Source organism: Punica granatum, chromosome 8 (assembly GCF_007655135.1).
Source record: "Punica granatum isolate Tunisia-2019 chromosome 8, ASM765513v2, whole genome shotgun sequence".
NCBI lineage: Eukaryota > Viridiplantae > Streptophyta > Magnoliopsida > Myrtales > Lythraceae > Punica > Punica granatum.
The window spans coordinates 25,986,967-26,006,008 of NC_045134.1; the positions used below are offsets into that span (position 1 = coordinate 25,986,967).

The window sequence follows — 19,042 nt, forward strand, 5'->3', positions numbered from 1 at the left end:
AAAAAATAATGAATAATTGAGAGAAAATAATAATTAAGAAATAATTGTATTATTAAATTATAAAAATAATAATTAATAATTAATAAAATTTAATATTAAAAATTAAATTAAATAATTTAATTTTTTTTAAAAAATAATAATTTATTATTGAATTAAAAATAAGTGAAATTGAATAAAATTGAACATTCTTTAAAAACCAAACATACCCTAAGCCATTTTATCAAAACTCACGAACATTTTTTTTTTACTGAAAATGAAACTCAATTTCAAGCATAACATTTTTGTTTTACCAATTGAAGGTGGCAAACTGATTCAAAGCCATAATACATATAGACGGCAGAGACTGTGTACATATTGCTAGATATAGTTTCCATTCCATGCATGCAGATATACATATCTAACTATAGAAGTGGAACATACTAAGACAGACAGACAGACAAAAATAAAAACATAAACCCCAGAAAAAAAAAAACATTCCTTTCCTAAACCAGGACGACACAGACACCTTCCCCATCCTATTCTTTTTTTTTTCCTAAGAAAAACAAACAAAAAACATATGAAAATTACCAATATTACTTTTTTTTTTGGCCCATCCTTCGGCAGAAGGAGAGTTGGCTTATTTGACCTCCCCATATGGAATTAACAAAATCATGGAGCAGATCGTCCCCGTACGTAAGCCCACCATCATCAACAGCTTCATCATCGGGTTAGCCCTCCCTAGGAATGGCTTTACAGACCAGAGACCTCTTCATCTCCATGGAGAGCTTCAGTATCTCAGTCAAATCCACACCACACTCCTCACTCGGGACCCACTTGAAGTTCTGGAGCAACTGTGCAAGCCACAGCTCAACGGTAGCCAGCCCCATGGCCTTCCCAGGGCAAACCCTCCTGCCGGAACCGAACGGGGCCAGCCTCAGGTCAGAGCCCATGATGGGGACGTCCTCCTCGACGAACCGCTCCGGTTTGAACTCATCCGGGTCAGACCAGACGCTTCCGTCATGAGTTATGGCCCACATGTTCACCATTGCGGTGGTCCCTGCAGGGATGAAGTGCTGCCCTACAGAAGTGTCGTGGATAGCAAGCCTGGCCCATGATAAGAGGGGGCCGGGTGGGTGGATTCTTAGAGTCTCCTTGACGATTGCGCGGAGGTAGGGTAGGTTCGGGAGGTCCGAGTCAGACACGGACTGACCCGGTCCAACGACAGCATCGATTTCGTGTTGGGCTTTGGCTTGGATGTCCGGGTGAAGAGTCATTCTTGCAAGAATCCACTCCAGTAGGATGGCCACTGTATCAGTCCCCCTAAAGATCATTTCCTGATACCCGAAACAAAATTCGAATGAAGTTCAGATCATCATTAACAAGTCAATACAATGGGATCATCGGGTTACTATCACCAAGTCATGCATCTTCACATATTTATGGCAGGTAAGGCTTCAGGACATACATGTCCACCAAAAGAATAATCTAGCACCATAAAAGGCAATGGCACAAAGGGAAAGATTATTCAGATTCTTGATATCTTTGGACAAATGAAAAAAGGTGGAAAATTTATAATGCAACCCTAACAACTTCTTAGCATCTATCCATCTGTTGCACATATTGTCATTCTCATAGAAAATGACACGAATAAAGCGATTTAAAACACAGAAAAGGAACTCCATCAACAAAAGCATTGACAACGTAGGAATTGCGTCAAATCAGACATATATGACACTCCAAAATGCTATACTAGCCCACAAGTGCCACTCCACCATTCGGTACGGTTTCATGTAGCTATAATCAAGAAAGCGTCCAAGGTCCGATTTTCTCGCTAGTGTGACTTTCCATACCCGCATATTTCCTGGGCCTTACTTAGTACGTTTCTAAATGTAGCTAGTCCATCCCATGTCACAAACTTGGACTTCCATTAATCAGATTGCAAATCACGAAAAGGACACTCTTTTATTAATCAGTGCAGAATTCTAAGAGACCCCATCATTTCAAGAAAACAGGAATTCCACTGCCCCCAAGCAATTATAACTTACGCGCACGGTGACACATCAGGTCATATGTGGAAAACTGGAAACCGTTTTCTAATAAGACAACGGAGAACATATATTTCAAATGGCAACATTAACTAATGAGTCAAGTGTTCGGTTACGAGAAAACGAACCAGCACTAAAGGCAAATGGAGAACTTACCCACAATACAGCGACCAAGTCAGAGTCTGAGAGCCGGTTCTCCTTCTCCAGATCGAGCAGCACGTCGACGAAGTCCCCGGACCCATCGTCACCTCCATGGCCGCCGTCTGCTCCTCCGTTCGCGGCCCTCTTCGCTCTATGCTCCTCGATGACATTACCCACGAATGCATTGACCCTCTCGACCAGCTTCCTGCACCTCCTCCTCACTCCCTGCAGATCGAACCACCCGAGGATTGGGAAGTGGTCACTCCAGTTGAATACCCCGAGCAGGTCGTACCCTTCCCTCACTAAGGACTTGAGCTCCACCGATACAATATCGTTTCCGTGGAAGTCGTAGCACCTCCCGAAAACGCTCTTCATGACATTGTTCAGCGACCCGAAATGCAAGACGCGGCGAATCTCAACGGCGCCGTGAAGGGACATCGAGGATTCGATCTCGCTAACCATTTTCAGGCCTATCTCCTGACGGAAGGGTCCCGAGGCGGCTATCCTCCGGGGGCTGAAGAGATGGGTGGCCGAGATGCGCCGGAGGTTGCGCCAGTACTCCCCGTACGGAGCGAACCCCATGGCGCGGTGGAATAGCAGCTCGTAGGCGGACTCCTTCAAGGGGCGGTCGGCGAAGGCGGAGCTGCTGAGCATTTCCTTGGCTGTCTCGGGGTCGCTGGCTATGACGTAGCGGGTGAAACCGACCGAGAAGGCCATCAGCTTCTTCGCGTTGGACGCCGCAGCGAGGCGGGAGAGGACTCGATGCGTCAGGGGCCCGAGGAAGGCGGCCACGATACCCACGACAGGGAGGCCGGAGGGGCCGGGAATGTGGCGGCGTTGGGGCCTCGAGAGGGCCCAAGCGAGGCCCCCGGGTACATAGAATAGAGTGAAGACTGCAGCAGAGATGAGGGCGAAGGCAAAAAGCTGGAAGCTGAGGACGGGAGAGGACGTGGCCGGGATGATGAAGAGGGGGTGGAGCTCCAACGACGACATGGCGGCGGTTCACGGTGGAGGTGAAGAGGGACAAGACGGCTCAGTTGGTTGCAGAGTATGGAGAGTGGAGAGTGGTGAAGTTGTACGTTGTTTGTTGTGAGGGAGAAGAAGGGTGGGAGAACCGTTATATATAAGCACGGCATTGCTAAGGAAATATTGAGCGAGGAATATATAATCATTTGTTTGTGTAAATCTTTATCTCCTAATCAAAATGTTTGACTATATAACACCCTCTTTTTTATTTTACACGTACCATTAGATGAAAAAATCTTTTATATAACAGTAATACCATATGAAAAATACCGCGAATCAATACAGATTTGTGATTTTGACTCTTAGTATATAAAAAAAAAAGAAAAAAAACTATGATTGATAAAAAATAAATTTATTATTTGTAATAATAATATTTTTTATGTGTTTTCTGATATTTTTTATGTGATACTACAGTCATATAGAAAACTTTCATATGGAGTTTTACATGACTTGCATTCTCACTCAATATTTGATAGGGAGTGGGGGCCTTAAACGCTGCGTTTTGCACTTCCAGGCAGGTGGGTTGAAATGAGATCTAATGACAGATTTGCCCTTGTCCCTTCGGCTCTTCTTAAATTAATTAATTGATTAAATAATAATTAATTATTACTTAATTGTCCATGCGAGCATGGACCATATCGCGGCCAAAAAAAAGCATGGATATATCATCAACTCATATCCATATATATAGGCTGCAATTATTATTGGGGATGATTGGAATGGTCATGAGGAAATCATAAGTCCAATACATTTCTCTGTTAAAATAATCAATCCATGTATGGAAAATGAAAATGATACAGCGCTGCACAAAACCTTTAACTTTGAATCAAGAAGTTTTTTATTAGATAATTATCATCAGGGTTTTCGTGTCCTCTCTTTCATGTCTTAAAACTCATTTAGCCTCCCATAATCATTTATAATCGACAATCTAAAGACAGGCAATTGATGTCCACAACGTAACCTTCGTGGAAGTAGATGCATCTCGTTTTTGTGGATGGGTACGTAATCGTGGTTACTACACAAGGTGCAGACGTTACGGGCGAGCGAATGCTTATAAGACCTACAACTAAATCCGTTGCTTTCAGTGCAAGTATCTTGCATGCGAGTCCTGCAATTACAATTTACAATAGAAAATGGACATGATAGGTGAAGTATGAGTCTAATCATTTGTATATTCGTATGTAATTTTCTAATTACTGGTAGTAAATGAAGCAAAAAAGCAAAGAAACCCCAACTGATGAGTCATGAGATCACTTAGATGACATGAGGATCGTCATGACATGTGCATATAGTTTACGTACTCCGGTACTCGTCTGTCCAACAGGACAAAATATATATATTCCCTTGGATTGATCTCATGTGTTAAAAACGTAACTAATGCATGTTTTTTCTCGACAAACACGACCAAGAATCAGATCATGTTCACCTTTTGAAAAATAAAAGATTAATAAGTCGTCTTTTTTGGATTCTCCTCTGGCACGATGATAAAGCTACGATTATAAATTATATCGACGTCAAAGTGCCACAGAAGAGATAAAACATACGTTATATCACTAGTAAAGATAGTTTTATATATATCGATCACAAAAGAGAACTATAACGTTGTATCAAACACAGGGTTTATGCATGTGAAATCAGATCATTTTAACTAAGGTCATGTTTGATATACCGTAATAGAATGTAATGGAAAACAAATAAATAAAATGGATTTTACAATATGAAATATGATTTTATTAAGAGAAAATTAATCTTTTTTAGTTGAATTTGAAAATGTGATTGAATATAATTAAAAAGGATGAACCTATTTATAAAGATTTTAATTTATGCATATATTTAGATATATGAACTTCAAAAAAAAAACTGATTGAAATGATGAAATGATAATTACGTAAGTTTTTTGAAGGAGATATAATTTCATTAAGTTTGTCAAAAAATATCATAAATATAATGTTCTTTCAATTCATAGAGGAGACGGCATTAAAAGAATTGAAGGAAATGATGAAATATCAATTTCATTTTATTCCCATCGATTCTAGTGTACTAAACGTGACTTAGATGCATACATTTTTGTCTTGTTAATTATACTTGCTCGGAAAATGAAAATGCGGACACAATTGAAAGGTGACCAAGAGGTGAAAAGGGAAAATATTAGTTTGGGGTTGGATTATGATGGTGCATGGACTGACTGTGTAAATAATGCAATAATAATATGTCCACCGAAGAAAAAAAAACAATAATATTTGAAACTCGTCCTTCCGTTTTATTCTTCTCGGGTCCTGACATGGCCCGACCCGACTCAGTAACGCCGTCCAAGAAGTTGGAATGTAACGCCAACGGGGCTTCCGAGTTTCTTGGCGATCGTTACCCCACCAGACAGCCGTATCTTTTTCCATTTCCATTAACCAAAGGACTGTACGGCTCCGGCTTCTCTCTTCCTGTCTGAGCATCAGTCCACAAGGATTATGATGAGAGAGAGAGAGAGAACTATCTATTTGTGTCATTGAAGCATCGGGTTTACTTGTAGGAGCTGAAAAAAGATATTTTTCGAAAAACGTAATATAAGTACAGTAACGCACGTTCCTATTTAAAAATTAAAATCAACAGTTTTTCGATTCGATTTTTTATTAGATAGATTTTATCATGTCGTTGTCTACTGGATTTATGCATTTTGTGATAATAAAAAGTAAAAATACATTTATATTATCATATATACAAAAGACAGCGTTCTTTCATTTTACTTTTTCTTTTCCAAATTTGTCATACTTAATATTCTTCTGTTAATAAGAGTCATAAATTTATGATTAAAATGATAAATTCTCACAAAAACTATGTGCAGCTCTCTTCCACTCAATCTCACGTTTCGTAATTTTTCTCTCATCTATCTTCTGTTTACTCTCTCATTTGCTTTGGATGTTAATATAACGACTATGTACCCAAAAGAAGGAAAAAAAAAACCAAAGAGCAACTTATTTATTAATTTTTACATATTTAATGATAATTTATTCTTTTACTACATTTTAAGCAAAATTGTATACTTCAGGTAAAACAAGCGCCTTTTACATTTTTCAAATTGTCGATTTCATGTATGATCTAAATAATTTAATTATAGTAATATTTATATTAATGATTAATTTAAAAAACCCAACTTTATTAGTTTTCCAAAATATAGTAAAAGTGAAAGGTTTTAGAAATTGAAAAATATATCTTTTGAATTGTTTGTTTTGTACTCAGTTGTGTATTTTCCATTACGTTTTCTGTTTTCTCCATTAAATTTTCTGTTTTCCATCATTTCTCCATTAGTTTGCCATTAGCTTAAAAAAACAACAATAGAATAAAATAAATACATACTAAATCATGGAGGGAGAAGGGGAGAGACAGCGGGGCGCGTCACTGACGGCGCCGCAGCTACTTGGGCATAGGTGACCGGCGTCCCGAACAGCGCTTGCATTTTCTCCTCTCTCATTCTCTTACACTTTGTATGAATGAATTTTTAAATTCTCCGTATTACTCTAAATTAATGAAATTAAAAAATAGAAATTATGATGAATTATAATAGAATTCGTTATCCCTCATTAACCCTCTTCCTCTTAAAAATTTCAAAATCCAAATATGAATTATTAATACCCCTTCATAACACACCCTATCATAACCTTCCATAATCATCCGTCCAAACAAGGTGGTAAGTCAAATCCTCATGTTTTGGTGTGGTGGTGCATCTTTGGCAACCCCATCTCCGTCCATGACTTCCCTCTGCAATATAATTTTTCAGATTCTATTTTTGTTTTAGTTTTCTCGAATTTATGCTTCCTAAATTTACTTTTCATTTTTTCAAACTTAAAAATTGCTTTCTAACAAAACAATTAACGAAAGCAAGACTATTTTGAAAGTGCATGTTTTAATTTCTGATAAATTTAGCTCTTAATTATATGTAAGAAAAAGTGAAGTATTCGTTCTTTTAAAAAATTAATATTTTTTTAATGGTTTCGTCGATAGAGTGGGGGAACACCTCTAGTATATATCTATAAATTATTATAAAAGAAGAAGTGCCTTTTTGTGTAAACTTGAATTTCCCATAAAATCATTAGGGAAATATTTATAATTAATAATAACCGGTAATAAGCTGTGGCTGTATATATATATATATATATATATACACAGACAATTATAAAGGATTTTTTTGTGTGTAAATCTGAATTACTCATAAAATATTTATGGTTAATATCAATATTAATAATAACCATTATATTATAACTATAAAGATAAATGTGTATGAAAAATTACCCCTATTTTTTTCTCATATAATCACAGTTTTTCTTCCATCCCTAATTCTTTCTTGATTATCCTTTTTTGTTTTCTTTATAGTTTAAATTTTATACTTTTTTTTAAGAAAGCAAACGTAATGTGGTGACACGCACTTTTATCTGTCAATTAAGAGGTTGTAGTTCATATAGTAGTTATTAATCTTTATATTTCATTGTACAAGATCTATGAGCCTCCTTTTATACAGACAAAAAAATTATACTTTTTTTGCAATAATATATCTAATAATGAACTTTTATTAAAAAATTGTCAAGACATAAAATCTCTCCAACCTAAAATATTCGATTTTATCTAAAAGTAAATTTTATTTTATTTTAACAATATATGCTTATTTTATTTTTAATATATTTTTCAATTACACGTTTTTAATATATTTTAAAATTTTTCATTTATAACATGGATACGTTCGTAGAATATAAAATAATAAATAAAAATGTAAATGTCTTCTTTCAGTGTACACCTCGATATTAAAAAAAATTAATTAATATTAACTTAATTCAGTTAAGTCGAATAAAATTTTTTTGTCGGCTGGGATATTTTTCAGTTTTTGGATTGTAATAAATATATATGCATAGAAGATTTGGCGTGGTCTCGGCTGAGTCACTTTCGGAACTGCAAAAGCAAAAGAGAGAGCCGGCATACCCCGGAAGATGAGCGGCGCGTCAGAGCAGAGAGATCTTTTCTCCTTCCTCCCCCACCACACCCCACCCCCTCTTCCCCTATTCTCCTCTCTTCACTTCTCCCCCTCACTTTGACTGATGGACATAGACATTGAGACTGAATAAAATAAAATAAAGGAGAAACCGAAGAAAAATGCCTCTCTTTTTTTTTTTCGATATGAATATTGATATTTAAAAATTTAATAGGTCTCAATTAATTTAATAGAGCTAGATCGATTCACTAAACGATAAAATTCTCCCACCGTGTACTATATTTAGTGGTTGCATATAGCATTATTTTTACAATGTAACCATTTTTCGTAGATATTAATTTTCCAAAAGTTACCTATCAAAAGTAAAATCCCAAACTTTCTTTTATTTTTAGGGATAATAACGTCATATAACTTAACGTTTGAATAAATTCTTAGTTCTACCTCAAACTTGATTTTTTCTCTGAGATATCCCAACGTTGACGTGTTGGTTTCACATCTAGCCCGACGCTAACTTTCCGTCCAAAATTGACGGAATTGCACACGTAAGAACTAGTAATTCAAAAAGAACTAGTAAGACGCCTACCCAAAAAAAAAGAAGAAGAAGAAAAGAACTAGTAAGATTTCGTGCATTGCAATTTGATCGATGTTATTTTATGAGCAACGAGATAGGATTATCGAGAAATTTGTCGGAGAAGATCAGTAAAATTCGTGTATTATAATTTGATCGATGTTATTTCACGAGCAACCGAGATAGGATGATAGCGAAATTTGTCGGGAGGGGAAGACCCGGGGATGGTGTGGATGTGGACCGTATCAAATATATATCTATCAGGTGGGGGGCTGCTGCCTCGCTGGGGTAGCATTAGATTCGCCCAGAGGGGGGCGGGTTGGGGTGGGGGGACCCGCCTGAGAGTGTCGTTCGCAGGGTGTTGTGTGTTATCAGTGGGATTCTTCAGTGATTCTTCATCATCATCTCTCCATAGCTTAGCCACAGTCCCAGCCAGTCAGCACTGCACGTATATAGTAGGACTAGGACTAGTCCGTAGTTCCGTAGGTCGGGATCATAGGAGCGCTTAGACTACTAGGGTGTATAGCTGTTCCCATTTCTCCTGGCGGCTTCTTCGTTCTTGTGATGGGCCCTTCCGTCGCTTTCGTACTTGTCTCTGTGTAGTGTCTACCCAAATGTCACTCCAAAGATCCACCAAAGATTCATTTCCAAAATAAAACAGGCGTCTGCAAATATTTTACTGTAGCAAACATCCATAGTTTCAAACAGTTTTTTATTTCTTTTAAATAAAATTTTAAATTCGAATTTGATGAATGAAAAAGTTTATACTGCTTTTGGTTTATAAATGATTTTTTTTTTTCACCATTTGACTTTGTATGAATTATTTTTTTTGTTGTAAAAAAAGGATTATATAAATGGGGCCTATTATTTGACTTGATATGAGTTATTTTGCTTTATTGTTGATAGAATTAAGTAATAGTGTGATTTTAAAATCACACTAATAAAGCAAACAAAGCATGGATATCACGATAACAAATAAAAAAAAACCTTAGGTGTTGCTTGAAGTGCTTCTTCGATCATCATTTCGGGGGATTCTTCGATTCGATCAAAAATAACGTAGCGCAATAGCGCACACTTTCGCTTAATAATCGATATATTTTGGGTTCATTATATGGCAATCTTTGAAATTTTATTAATTATTATGATTTTTATTTCGTTGATTCGTACGTTTATGGATGGTTCATGACCCTGCTCGATGGATCAATGTAGCGTCCATGATCCAAATGGATGACAAGTGACTATGATTATTGGCCCTCATACCAATCGAAAACGATTAATATGTTCCCGATTTATCTTTATAAGTCGACATTTAAGGGATCACGAACCTTAAAGTGGTCAATGAGTTTCCAATATAAGGACCAACATAAATTTTCCCTCGTGAAAAAACTGTGAAATCATAAAAATATCTTGTTTCTGAACAAGAATATGATATTTTTTCAGTTACATTATTCTCATGAGAGTTCTTCATACACGAAGGACCGAGGACATTACATGTTTCTTAAAGCAGCACAAGCAGATTAAGTTAGCTTTCGCCGTTAGTGTTAACAAGAGGAAAGACCCACATATATGCGTGGGTTAGAGCTATTGAAATGACAAAATCGCTTACCACTATTAGGAGCATGAGATATACAATATAATATAATTGGAATGACTGATATGGAACTCTGCCTAATATGCAGTCTAACGTAAAAAATTTATATGCTTATTTAATAGCTAATGAAACATTAATTTTAAATTGGGGCATCAATTGTACATAAATACACAATCGTAAATCAATAGTATAAAAAAACTTATACGTATTCCACAATATTTCCCCGATCAAATAATTATTTGGAATAAATAAGAACATCAATAATCACTTTACATTCATCTAAATATAACACACTCAAAAAATAAAAATAAAAAAAATTATCAACAAAAAATGGAAAACTCCATTACCTTCAACTAACAAAATAATGATAACAAATTTGATCTCATCATCTTAAAATTATGCAGAATCTAGCTACTTCCAGGTCCTCTTTGTCTTAGGTAGAAAAGCCGAAGCAATCTGACAATAATATATCCCCAATTATGAAAATTCAAAGAGAACATTTCTTCAATCCCAATGGGTTTGGCCTAGTGGTTAAAGGTGCGCCTAACTTGCACCCGATCCCGGATTCGAATCCCTTTGGGGCCACCGGAGCGCTTTTGGTGTGATTACCCGCTCCGTGCGTCGCCGGGGGTTCACAGAGCCATGGGGATTAGTCGGGCGAAGCCTGGACACCCCAGGTTAGCAAAAAAAAACAAAGAGAATATTTCTTCATCATTAATAAAAGAGATACACATATTGGATTTTCAAGCATTCTTGAGTATGAGATTTTGGGACTTCCGATGGTTATAAAATTTTGGACTTTCATGTAAGTTAGGAGCTTTTAAAATTTCACTAGTTAGTAACATTTCGACTTTTGTAAGTTAACGGACTTTTCGGATTTTATCAATGATGTGGAACACCATAATGTTGTGCCATTTGTTGAAATTTCTTTGGTTGAGATTTGAAGACTCACTCAATTAGAACCTAGACTCATCCTACATTGCATCGTACGATGCTTCGCTCCAACTTTTATATATATATATATATAGATAAGAACTCAAACATAGAGCTTTGTGATTGTGGACTACTCACAGTTTTGACTATTGTAGTTGTGGGCCTGTGAGGCTGTTGGTGCTCAGGAACCATCTCCCGTTGAGGAGAAAAGAGAATGTTTTTCATGTTGAGTATGATGGATGGAAATTGTAATCTTGTATAGGGCAGAATCGAAGAATTCCATGGATTCTGGGAAATGGCCAACGATTGGGCCCTCGATGTGAGCCCAGTTGTACGAGACCCAAATTTAGCTGCTTGGATTGAAGTCATGATAATAATCTTGGACTATGCGTTCACGGTCCAACATGATATGGTCCAGCTAGGGCCCATATTCAAATTCGTCTCCCCCCCTTTTTTTTTTTTTGCTTTTCGTTTCTAAAATTGAGAAGTTCATGTAGGCTTTTATGTAATGTAGTGCATGCTGATGCATTAATCAGTTGATGATCTCATTTGCACGGTGGTGTTAGTCATTATGCTCGTATCATTCCATCTCCCATTCGAGTCTAAGGCCTTCTACTTTTATTGTCTAAATTTTATTTTTTAATATAGTTTTTATTGTAAAAATAATGTTAGTGTTTTCGAGGGAAAAAAAAGAAACAAAACGCGTAAAGCTCCTAGTATAATTAAAAAGAAAAGGAAGTGATGGACTTAGGATGAAATCGAAAAGCGTCTGAATCTGCGCACTGAAACTTGAAGTGGAAGTCGAGATTAGTCGAGATTCGAACTCAACTGAGCACTAATGTCGGACTTGGTACAATTTGAAGTGGCTGCAGCCAGCCAGATTGCTCCTTGTGACAGAGGAGATAAGATTGTATGGAGTGCCCACTCCAAAGGCAGCTTTACGGTTGCTAGCCCTTGGAAATTTTATCTGGGAAAAGGTTGCTTGGCCTAATGGTTCGGCATGGCACAATTAAGTTCCTTTGGGCTACTCCTCTATCTATCCCAAGACACTGTTTTATCACTGGCTTTGCCATTGCCATCAGGGGTAAGAAGATTGCCCACAAAGTGGAAGAAAGACATAAGTATTACTCGTGTTCTATGTGGAGGGGATGAGGAGCAAAGGGATCATCTTTTTCTTTCACTGTTCTTTTCCTGCAGGTATTTGGGCAAAAATCCTGCAGATGAATGGAGAAAACAGATTATGCAGAGATTGGAATAGTAAGCTTGAGTGGGCAACAAAAAAAAAAAAAAAGAATAAAGGAAAGTCTGTCAAGTGTGCCATAGCTAGACTCTGGTCATGGCATGCTTACATCTATAACATTCCGCGAGGTTAGGAACGAAAGCATTTTTTGTGGCATTGTCCCTTCGGAAGGAAAAATGTATTGGCTTCTCTTAAGCAAGCAGTGAAGTGCAGAATCATAGGAGTTGCTGAGCTGAAGATGTTTGCCTGCTTCTTGAACTCTCCCGTTCTCTCTCTGTATATGGCGGCCTGGGAGCTTGGCTTTAAGCTCACATATATTTGATCCTTTTTTTTTTTTTTGCTGGGTAGATATATTTGATCCTATATGCTCTGCTCGAATGACATCCGATATGGACATCGGTTTTTAGTGGCCTATCCCGATATGGACATCGGTTTTTAGTTAATAAAGAGCACGATTATGGAGAAAAAAAAAACTTGAATTTTCTCTAATTGAAAATTGGATGAGAGGATGAAAGCAGAAAACCAGTAAAAATAGAGGATAAAAAATAAAATAAAAAAATCTAAGGTACAAGACGAAAACTAATTAAAAAGAAAAAGGTGAAGGACCAAAATAAAATAATATATAAAAGTATAAGATGCAAAAGAAAAGAAAAAGATCAAAATAGAAAAGCAAGTAAAATTAATGGGTCCAATTAATGTATACTTTTCGTTTAAAAGAAAACTATTCACAACTAGTACGTAATATTGCTGAGATATATGATCTTTCAATACTTGTGCCGATGACACATTTAGTAAATTGCTTCATCGTGAACATCCCGTTTAGCAGCATGGAAAATTACGACGAGCACTTCTACTAGGATCTCAACCGTATCGAGTTGAGAGTATGTTAGCGAAAGTTGTCACTTATCTAATGAATGACCACAAAGCACTAAATAGCGAACTAGCGAATCCAGTACTTGTGGTGTTTATGGACCGTGGCCATATTACGACCACATATGACAAGGCCATTCGCAATGCCCTCGTGAACCGTCGACATACCGGGAGGATTTCCCATGGCTAGTGGCCTACATATTTTATGTGTGTTCCATGCAGTGATTGGGTCGGCTAAATATGTTTATCAAATGAATGATTAATATGATAAACATTTGATAAATTAATATAAAGTTATCAAGAGAGGGAAATAGGATAATAGTACACCTCTAACTTGGTGATCAAGATGTTTCAGTTTCGATACTCAGTGGGACTAATCGTGCTCCTTTATTAAATATTTAAGATTTATATTTTAATGTAGTATGGCATGAGTCACTATTGTAACCGGAAAAAAAAAATAAAAAATAAAGTTAATAAGAGAGTGGGGGGGGGGGCTAAGCTGATGTATGTGGTGACGTCCATACCTAAGGAAACAGACGAGAAGCGGCCTGAAAGATCACAGTCACGATGAAGATGACGAGGCATGCGTGTCTCCTCGCTCGGGGAGTCAATGTCAATCAAACCTTCATGACCAAGAACTCGGGAAACTCGTATATATGCACGACCTAGCAGCGACCTCTAAATACAGAAGCTTCTGCTCATCTATCAGTGGCTGAATATCTTGCCCATCCATTTGGAGCCGAACCCAGAAACGAGCACTTCCGGGATGCATGGTTTTGGGGGCGAGAGAGTCCCTCTGCTGCACCGAGGAGTAAGTGATTCTTTCAGAGCACCGATGAGATAGCACAAGTGGGTTTTGCCCAGGTTTCCGTTTTCTGCATTGTGTGGTGCTGTGTTGGTGGGATTTTTGCCTCTGGTTCTTGAGTGACGTTAAGGTTGTGTTTCATGGCAGTGTTTGTTCTTGGTAGCACTCCGATTGCCTATTGGAAGATTAGGAGATGAGTTTGATTTGCTGTTTTTGAGCTTTTTAATAGCAAAAGATTCATGGCCTGCTATGAGTGTTAGTCATGTTTGTTGAAAACGGCACGTTTGATCTGCTATTACAAGTCGAGTTGTTTTTCGGAATGCTTTATAGGGAGGGAGAAAGAGGGATGATACATTGGTTAATGGCCATGCCACGGACTTGGAACTCGGAGATGCGGTGCCAGTAAGAACATATCCATTCTTATTTCCTGTTATATAATCTTGAAGCCTTCGGCCATAATGATTTGATATTTTAATCCATTATTCTTTATTCATGTCGAAAATTTAGGCTGCAAATGTGGGATTTGGCCGAGTATTCTCACTGGTAATCAATACTCTTTTCCCCTTCCTTTTTGTTTCCCTGGGTTGCACTGGTATTCTGTTTTTACGGGCTAATGTATTTGCAAACTTTTACCTCTTTCACAGGCAAAGCCCGACGCGGGGAAATTGGTCATTGCTACAATCGCACTCTTGATTGCGTCCACATCGAGCATATTGATTGTAAGCACATAACTTAGTCTTTCTCATGAAGTATTCTCCCTTGTGTTATGATATAAAAAGTGGTTGCTGACAAAGAAGTTTGATGCTGCGAAATAGCCAAAGTTTGGTGGGAAGATTATTGACATTGTGTCGAGGGATATTAGCACACCAGCACAGAGAGCTGAAGCACTCCAAGCAGTCAACAGAACCATTCTTCAGATTTTTTTGATTGTTGTGGTTGGGTAAGTGTATATTCAGTAAATCTCAAAGTTTCTCCTTGTATTGGTTTACCTTTGGTCCTTCAGTGTTGAGATACCCTCTGAAGTTTGTGAACAAAGCAATCTTTTTATTGGCAACATTCCAGTTCTGTCTGCACCGCAGTTCGAGCATGGTTGTTTTCTTCTGCCAGTGAGAGAGTTGTTGCTCGGTTGAGAAAGAACTTATTCAGCCACCTTATCAATCAGGTATTATTTGCTCTTTACATGCTTTGTTAAAACGTCTTTTTTATACATTTGAAAGCGATTTTGGTACACTTTTCCTGCATCTCTAATTCTCACGTGTTGTATTTACTTTACAGGAAATAGCCTTCTTTGATGTCACAAGAACAGGGGAGCTGTTAAGCAGGCTATCTGAAGATACACAAATCATTAAGAATGCTGCAACTACGAATCTATCTGAGGCCCTGCGAAACCTATCAACCGCGTTTATTGGCCTAGGCTTTATGTTTGCTACGTCATGGAAATTGACACGTAATCTCTTGCTTGAGTACATCCATTTTATTAGGTGTAGTATACTCTGGACTTCCTAATTGTTGCATGTCTGCTTCATCATTCCAGTGTTAGCTCTCGTTGTTGTGCCTGCTATCTCAGTTGCGGTTCGTCAGTTTGGCCGCTTTCTCCGAGAACTCTCCCACAAGACCCAAGCAGCTGCTGCTGTTGCTGCTTCAATTGCTGAGGTATTATTCCAAATGTTATCAAAGGACTGGATAGACCAGCTAGACTGCAAACTGACCACTTGACCATGTTCATGATCCGGCTATTACTATAATCCCAAATCACATAAAATGGTCCATTTGCCCTGGAAATATGTCCGAACTGGGATGCTCTCTCTGTTAATCAGACAGTTGTTGATATTTTATATTGTCAATATTCAATTCAGGAAACATTTGGTGCAATTCGGACTGTAAGATCTTTCGCACAAGAAGGATACGAGATATCTCGCTACTCTGAGAAAGTCGAGGAGACACTTAAGCTCGGAATCAAACAGGCTGTGAGTCTTCCCTTTTCCCACTCATAACTAATTTCCTCACCTTCTTTCCAGTTCCGTCTCTCAAAGAGGCTTCCGCTGTCCCGCTGCAGAAAGTTGTTGGAATATTCTTTGGGGGTATAAATGCTGCATCTACTCTATCAGTGATTGCGGTAGTAATATACGGCGCAAATCTCACTATTATGGGCTCTATGACTCCCGGAGCTCTCACGTCCTTCATTCTCTACAGCCTTACAGGTCACTTATAGTCAGCATGACATTATAATGTTACTGTATCATCTAATTTTCTTCATATTCTGCATAATCTGGTTCTTTGACATTAGATATACCTGCTTAATGTTCATGAAATCTTGTCGCCTTATTTATGCATGGCAGTGGGATCTTCCGTGTCGGGACTCTCAGGCTTGTACACCGTAGCAATGAAAGCTGCAGGTGCTAGCAGACGGGTGTTTCAGCTTCTGGATCGAACTTCATCCATGCCTAAATCAGGCAATAAGTGCCCTCTAGGGTTAGTCCATAATTCCATCCCTATCTTTAACTGTTTTGTGTCTGTTATGTCATATTTGTGATAAAATCTGTCCAAAGCTGGACAATTACCTAAAAGAAACTCAATTTCATCTTCATTTCTTTGAACCGATACCCAACGTGGCCTTTAGATTTCACTCTTCTGTCTAATTCGTGTGGCTTGTATTCTGCAGTGATCAAGATGGAGAGGTGGAATTAGATGATGTTTGGTTTGCGTATCCTTCCCGTCCCAACCATATGGTCCTCAAGGTGAATCACGACTTCCTTGTCTTTCTAAATAAATACGTCGTTTGGTTTTCCAGAATGATTCTTTCTAAACACTCTATGTTCGTTTTAAAGAAATGAAGAATGTGTCTACATATTTCAGGGGATAACACTGAAGCTGCAGCCCGGGTCAAAGGTTGCTCTTGTTGGTCCCAGTGGCGGCGGGAAAGTAATTCCTCTCCCTTTGATGTTCGCTCCACTCTCGATACGTAAAGCTTCCCGGAGTTATTAATTAATAACTTTCTCACTTCATATATTTGCTGTGTAGACTACGATTGCGAACTTGATCGAACGGTTTTATGACCCAATCAAGGGAAAGATTCTGATCAACGGGGTACCTCTCGGAGACATATCGCATGAACATCTCCACAAGAAGGTAAAATTATATTCAATTAAGTATTTCCATCGCACAAATTTGTGTTTTTTACTGAAAATGATGACCGACCCGAATTAAATGCAGATCAGTATAGTGAGCCAAGAGCCCGTGCTTTTCAATTGTTCCATAGAAGAGAACATAGCCTATGGTTTCGACGGCAAAGTCAGCATTGAACATATAGAAAATGCAGCTGTAAGATGAGAAATCTTCCTTGTTAAATTATGTGCCGGCATGTTTCAGTTGAGCTCGTTCCTTTTCAACTCGATTTTAGCATGTCCGGAGTCCAATCGAATCATTCTTGATAAATGCAGACCATATAGAGCCTCCCCCCCCCCCCACCCAGCGTTTCGCGAGTGGGTTTCCTGCTTTTCCATTTTTTCTTTTTCTGAATATTCTTAAGAGGTCTGAATTGTGTTGTCGCCTTGACTTTGCAGAAAATGGCTAATGCCCACGAATTCATATCAAATTTCCCCGAGAAGTACCAAACTCATGTTGGGGAACGAGGAGTGAGACTCTCGGGAGGTCAGAAGCAGAGGGTAGCAATTGCCAGAGCCCTACTAATGAACCCGAAGATCCTCTTGTTAGATGAAGCCACAAGTGCTCTAGATGCTGAGAGTGAATACCTCGTGCAGGTGACCAAAACTTCGGAAATGTGCATTCTATTACTTTTTTTTTAAATTTCGACATCACTTGATTTGGGCTATGGTCATGAAATGACAGGATGCAATGGACTCTCTGATGAAAGGGAGGACGGTCTTAGTGATAGCCCACAGGCTTTCGACTGTGAAGAGTGCAGATGTCGTCGCCGTGGTCTCTGATGGGCAGATTGTTGAGAGTGGGTCTCACGAAGATCTTCTCCGTAGAGACGGCGTATACACAGCACTCGTCAGGAGGCAACTTCAAGGAGCCAAGACCGATGTGTAGGTCAGGATCACTGGTTTCAAAAGTGAGACCTGATATTGAACTGAGCAAGCTGTAACTTCACAAACTCAACAAACTGTCCGACTGATGCAGCCGAGTGAGGTTTGACTGATGCAGCCGAGTTAGGTTCATTATAACATGTCACTGCGAGTACAAGCTTTAATAGATTCAAAGTACGGGGTCGATAAGGAGTCGGCTCATCAAAAACATATATAAGATTGTTGCAATATGTTGGGTCCACTTGTGTAACTAACAACAGTGGACACTCCCTGTGGACAGGTATGGAAAGCTCAATGATTGTTTAGGTCAATAATTAATCAAGTGTGATAGTTAGGGTTTAATGAGCTTTATTCAATAATGGTCAGTGATTAATCAATTATAGACTCGGCATGTGTCCTATCAATTCTCGAAAAAGACTACTCATCGGATAAATTTTGTACGTCGTGGACAAGATGCACTAATCTGATGATAGAACATCCAACCAGAAAAGATTCCCGTCCTATGTGAGTCGATAGCTGCAATTGCATCATCCCAATTCAATTATTTTATCAGTCTACCGAACCAGTAGTTTTGAGTCCAATGAAATACGAACTAATAATATCGACTTCAATTGACACGGACAATGACCACCCCGCGATTTAATACGAAACCTACCAGCACTGACGACCATAAACGCTGTCGATGCCAGCTTCCTCCAAAGAATCCTCAAGAATTGAAGATCCTGCAGGAAATATGCCGTTATCGTTAATTAGTTATTGCAGTGAGCAATTAAAATGAACCTTTCACTGACGTCTTCAACGGCTACTGTCGACCAAACGGAAG

At 38.3% G+C, this 19,042-nt stretch overlaps 2 protein-coding genes across 3 annotated transcripts; one reads left to right on the forward strand and one right to left on the reverse strand.

Moving 5' to 3' along the window:
• Positions 1–346: 346 nt before the first annotated feature.
• LOC116187065 (cytochrome P450 78A5-like) lies at positions 347–3,270 on the reverse strand. Its single transcript, XM_031515651.1, has 2 exons — positions 2,181–3,270; positions 347–1,313 (listed from the first exon to the last, which is right to left on the reverse strand). Exons 1-2 carry the CDS (start codon positions 3,156–3,158, stop codon positions 708–710), a joined length of 1,584 nt encoding a protein of 527 aa, XP_031371511.1. The 5' UTR covers positions 3,159–3,270; the 3' UTR covers positions 347–707.
• A 10,656-nt stretch (positions 3,271–13,926) lies between these two features.
• Positions 13,927–18,634, forward strand: LOC116187573 (ABC transporter B family member 25-like). Of its 2 annotated transcripts, XM_031516355.1 has the most exons (17): positions 13,928–14,176; positions 14,501–14,572; positions 14,678–14,713; positions 14,815–14,889; positions 14,986–15,110; positions 15,233–15,332; positions 15,446–15,617; positions 15,705–15,823; positions 16,027–16,137; positions 16,227–16,371; positions 16,510–16,642; positions 16,833–16,908; positions 17,027–17,092; positions 17,192–17,299; positions 17,384–17,491; positions 17,734–17,931; positions 18,020–18,634. In XM_031516355.1, the coding sequence occupies exons 1-17, from the start codon at positions 14,132–14,134 to the stop codon at positions 18,221–18,223; spliced, it is 1,893 nt and encodes a 630-aa protein (XP_031372215.1). In that variant the 5' UTR covers positions 13,928–14,131; the 3' UTR covers positions 18,224–18,634. The 2 variants fall into 2 exon arrangements, with proteins under 2 accessions (XP_031372216.1, XP_031372215.1); XM_031516356.1 differs by lacking the exon at positions 17,384–17,491 and having other exon boundaries at positions 13,927–14,176.
• The last annotated feature ends 408 nt before the right edge of the window (positions 18,635–19,042 follow it).

What these genes read in the sequence shown, in the direction of transcription:
- LOC116187065 (XM_031515651.1), bottom strand. Translation starts at nt 3,158, where the DNA reads ATGTCGTCGTTGGAGCTCCACCCCCTCTTCATCATCCCGGCCACGTCC. An exon ending in ACTTGGTCGCTGTATTGTGG is followed by an intron (nt 1,314 to 2,180) that starts GTAAGTTCTCCA and finishes TTCGGGTATCAG; the next exon opens with GAAATGATCTTTAGGGGGAC.
- LOC116187573 (XM_031516355.1), top strand. Translation starts at nt 14,132, where the DNA reads ATGCATGGTTTTGGGGGCGAGAGAGTCCCTCTGCTGCACCGAGGA. An exon ending in GGCAATAAGTGCCCTCTAGG is followed by an intron (nt 16,643 to 16,832) that starts GTTAGTCCATAA and finishes TGTATTCTGCAG; the next exon opens with TGATCAAGATGGAGAGGTGG. An exon ending in AACATATAGAAAATGCAGCT is followed by an intron (nt 17,492 to 17,733) that starts GTAAGATGAGAA and finishes TTGACTTTGCAG; the next exon opens with AAAATGGCTAATGCCCACGA.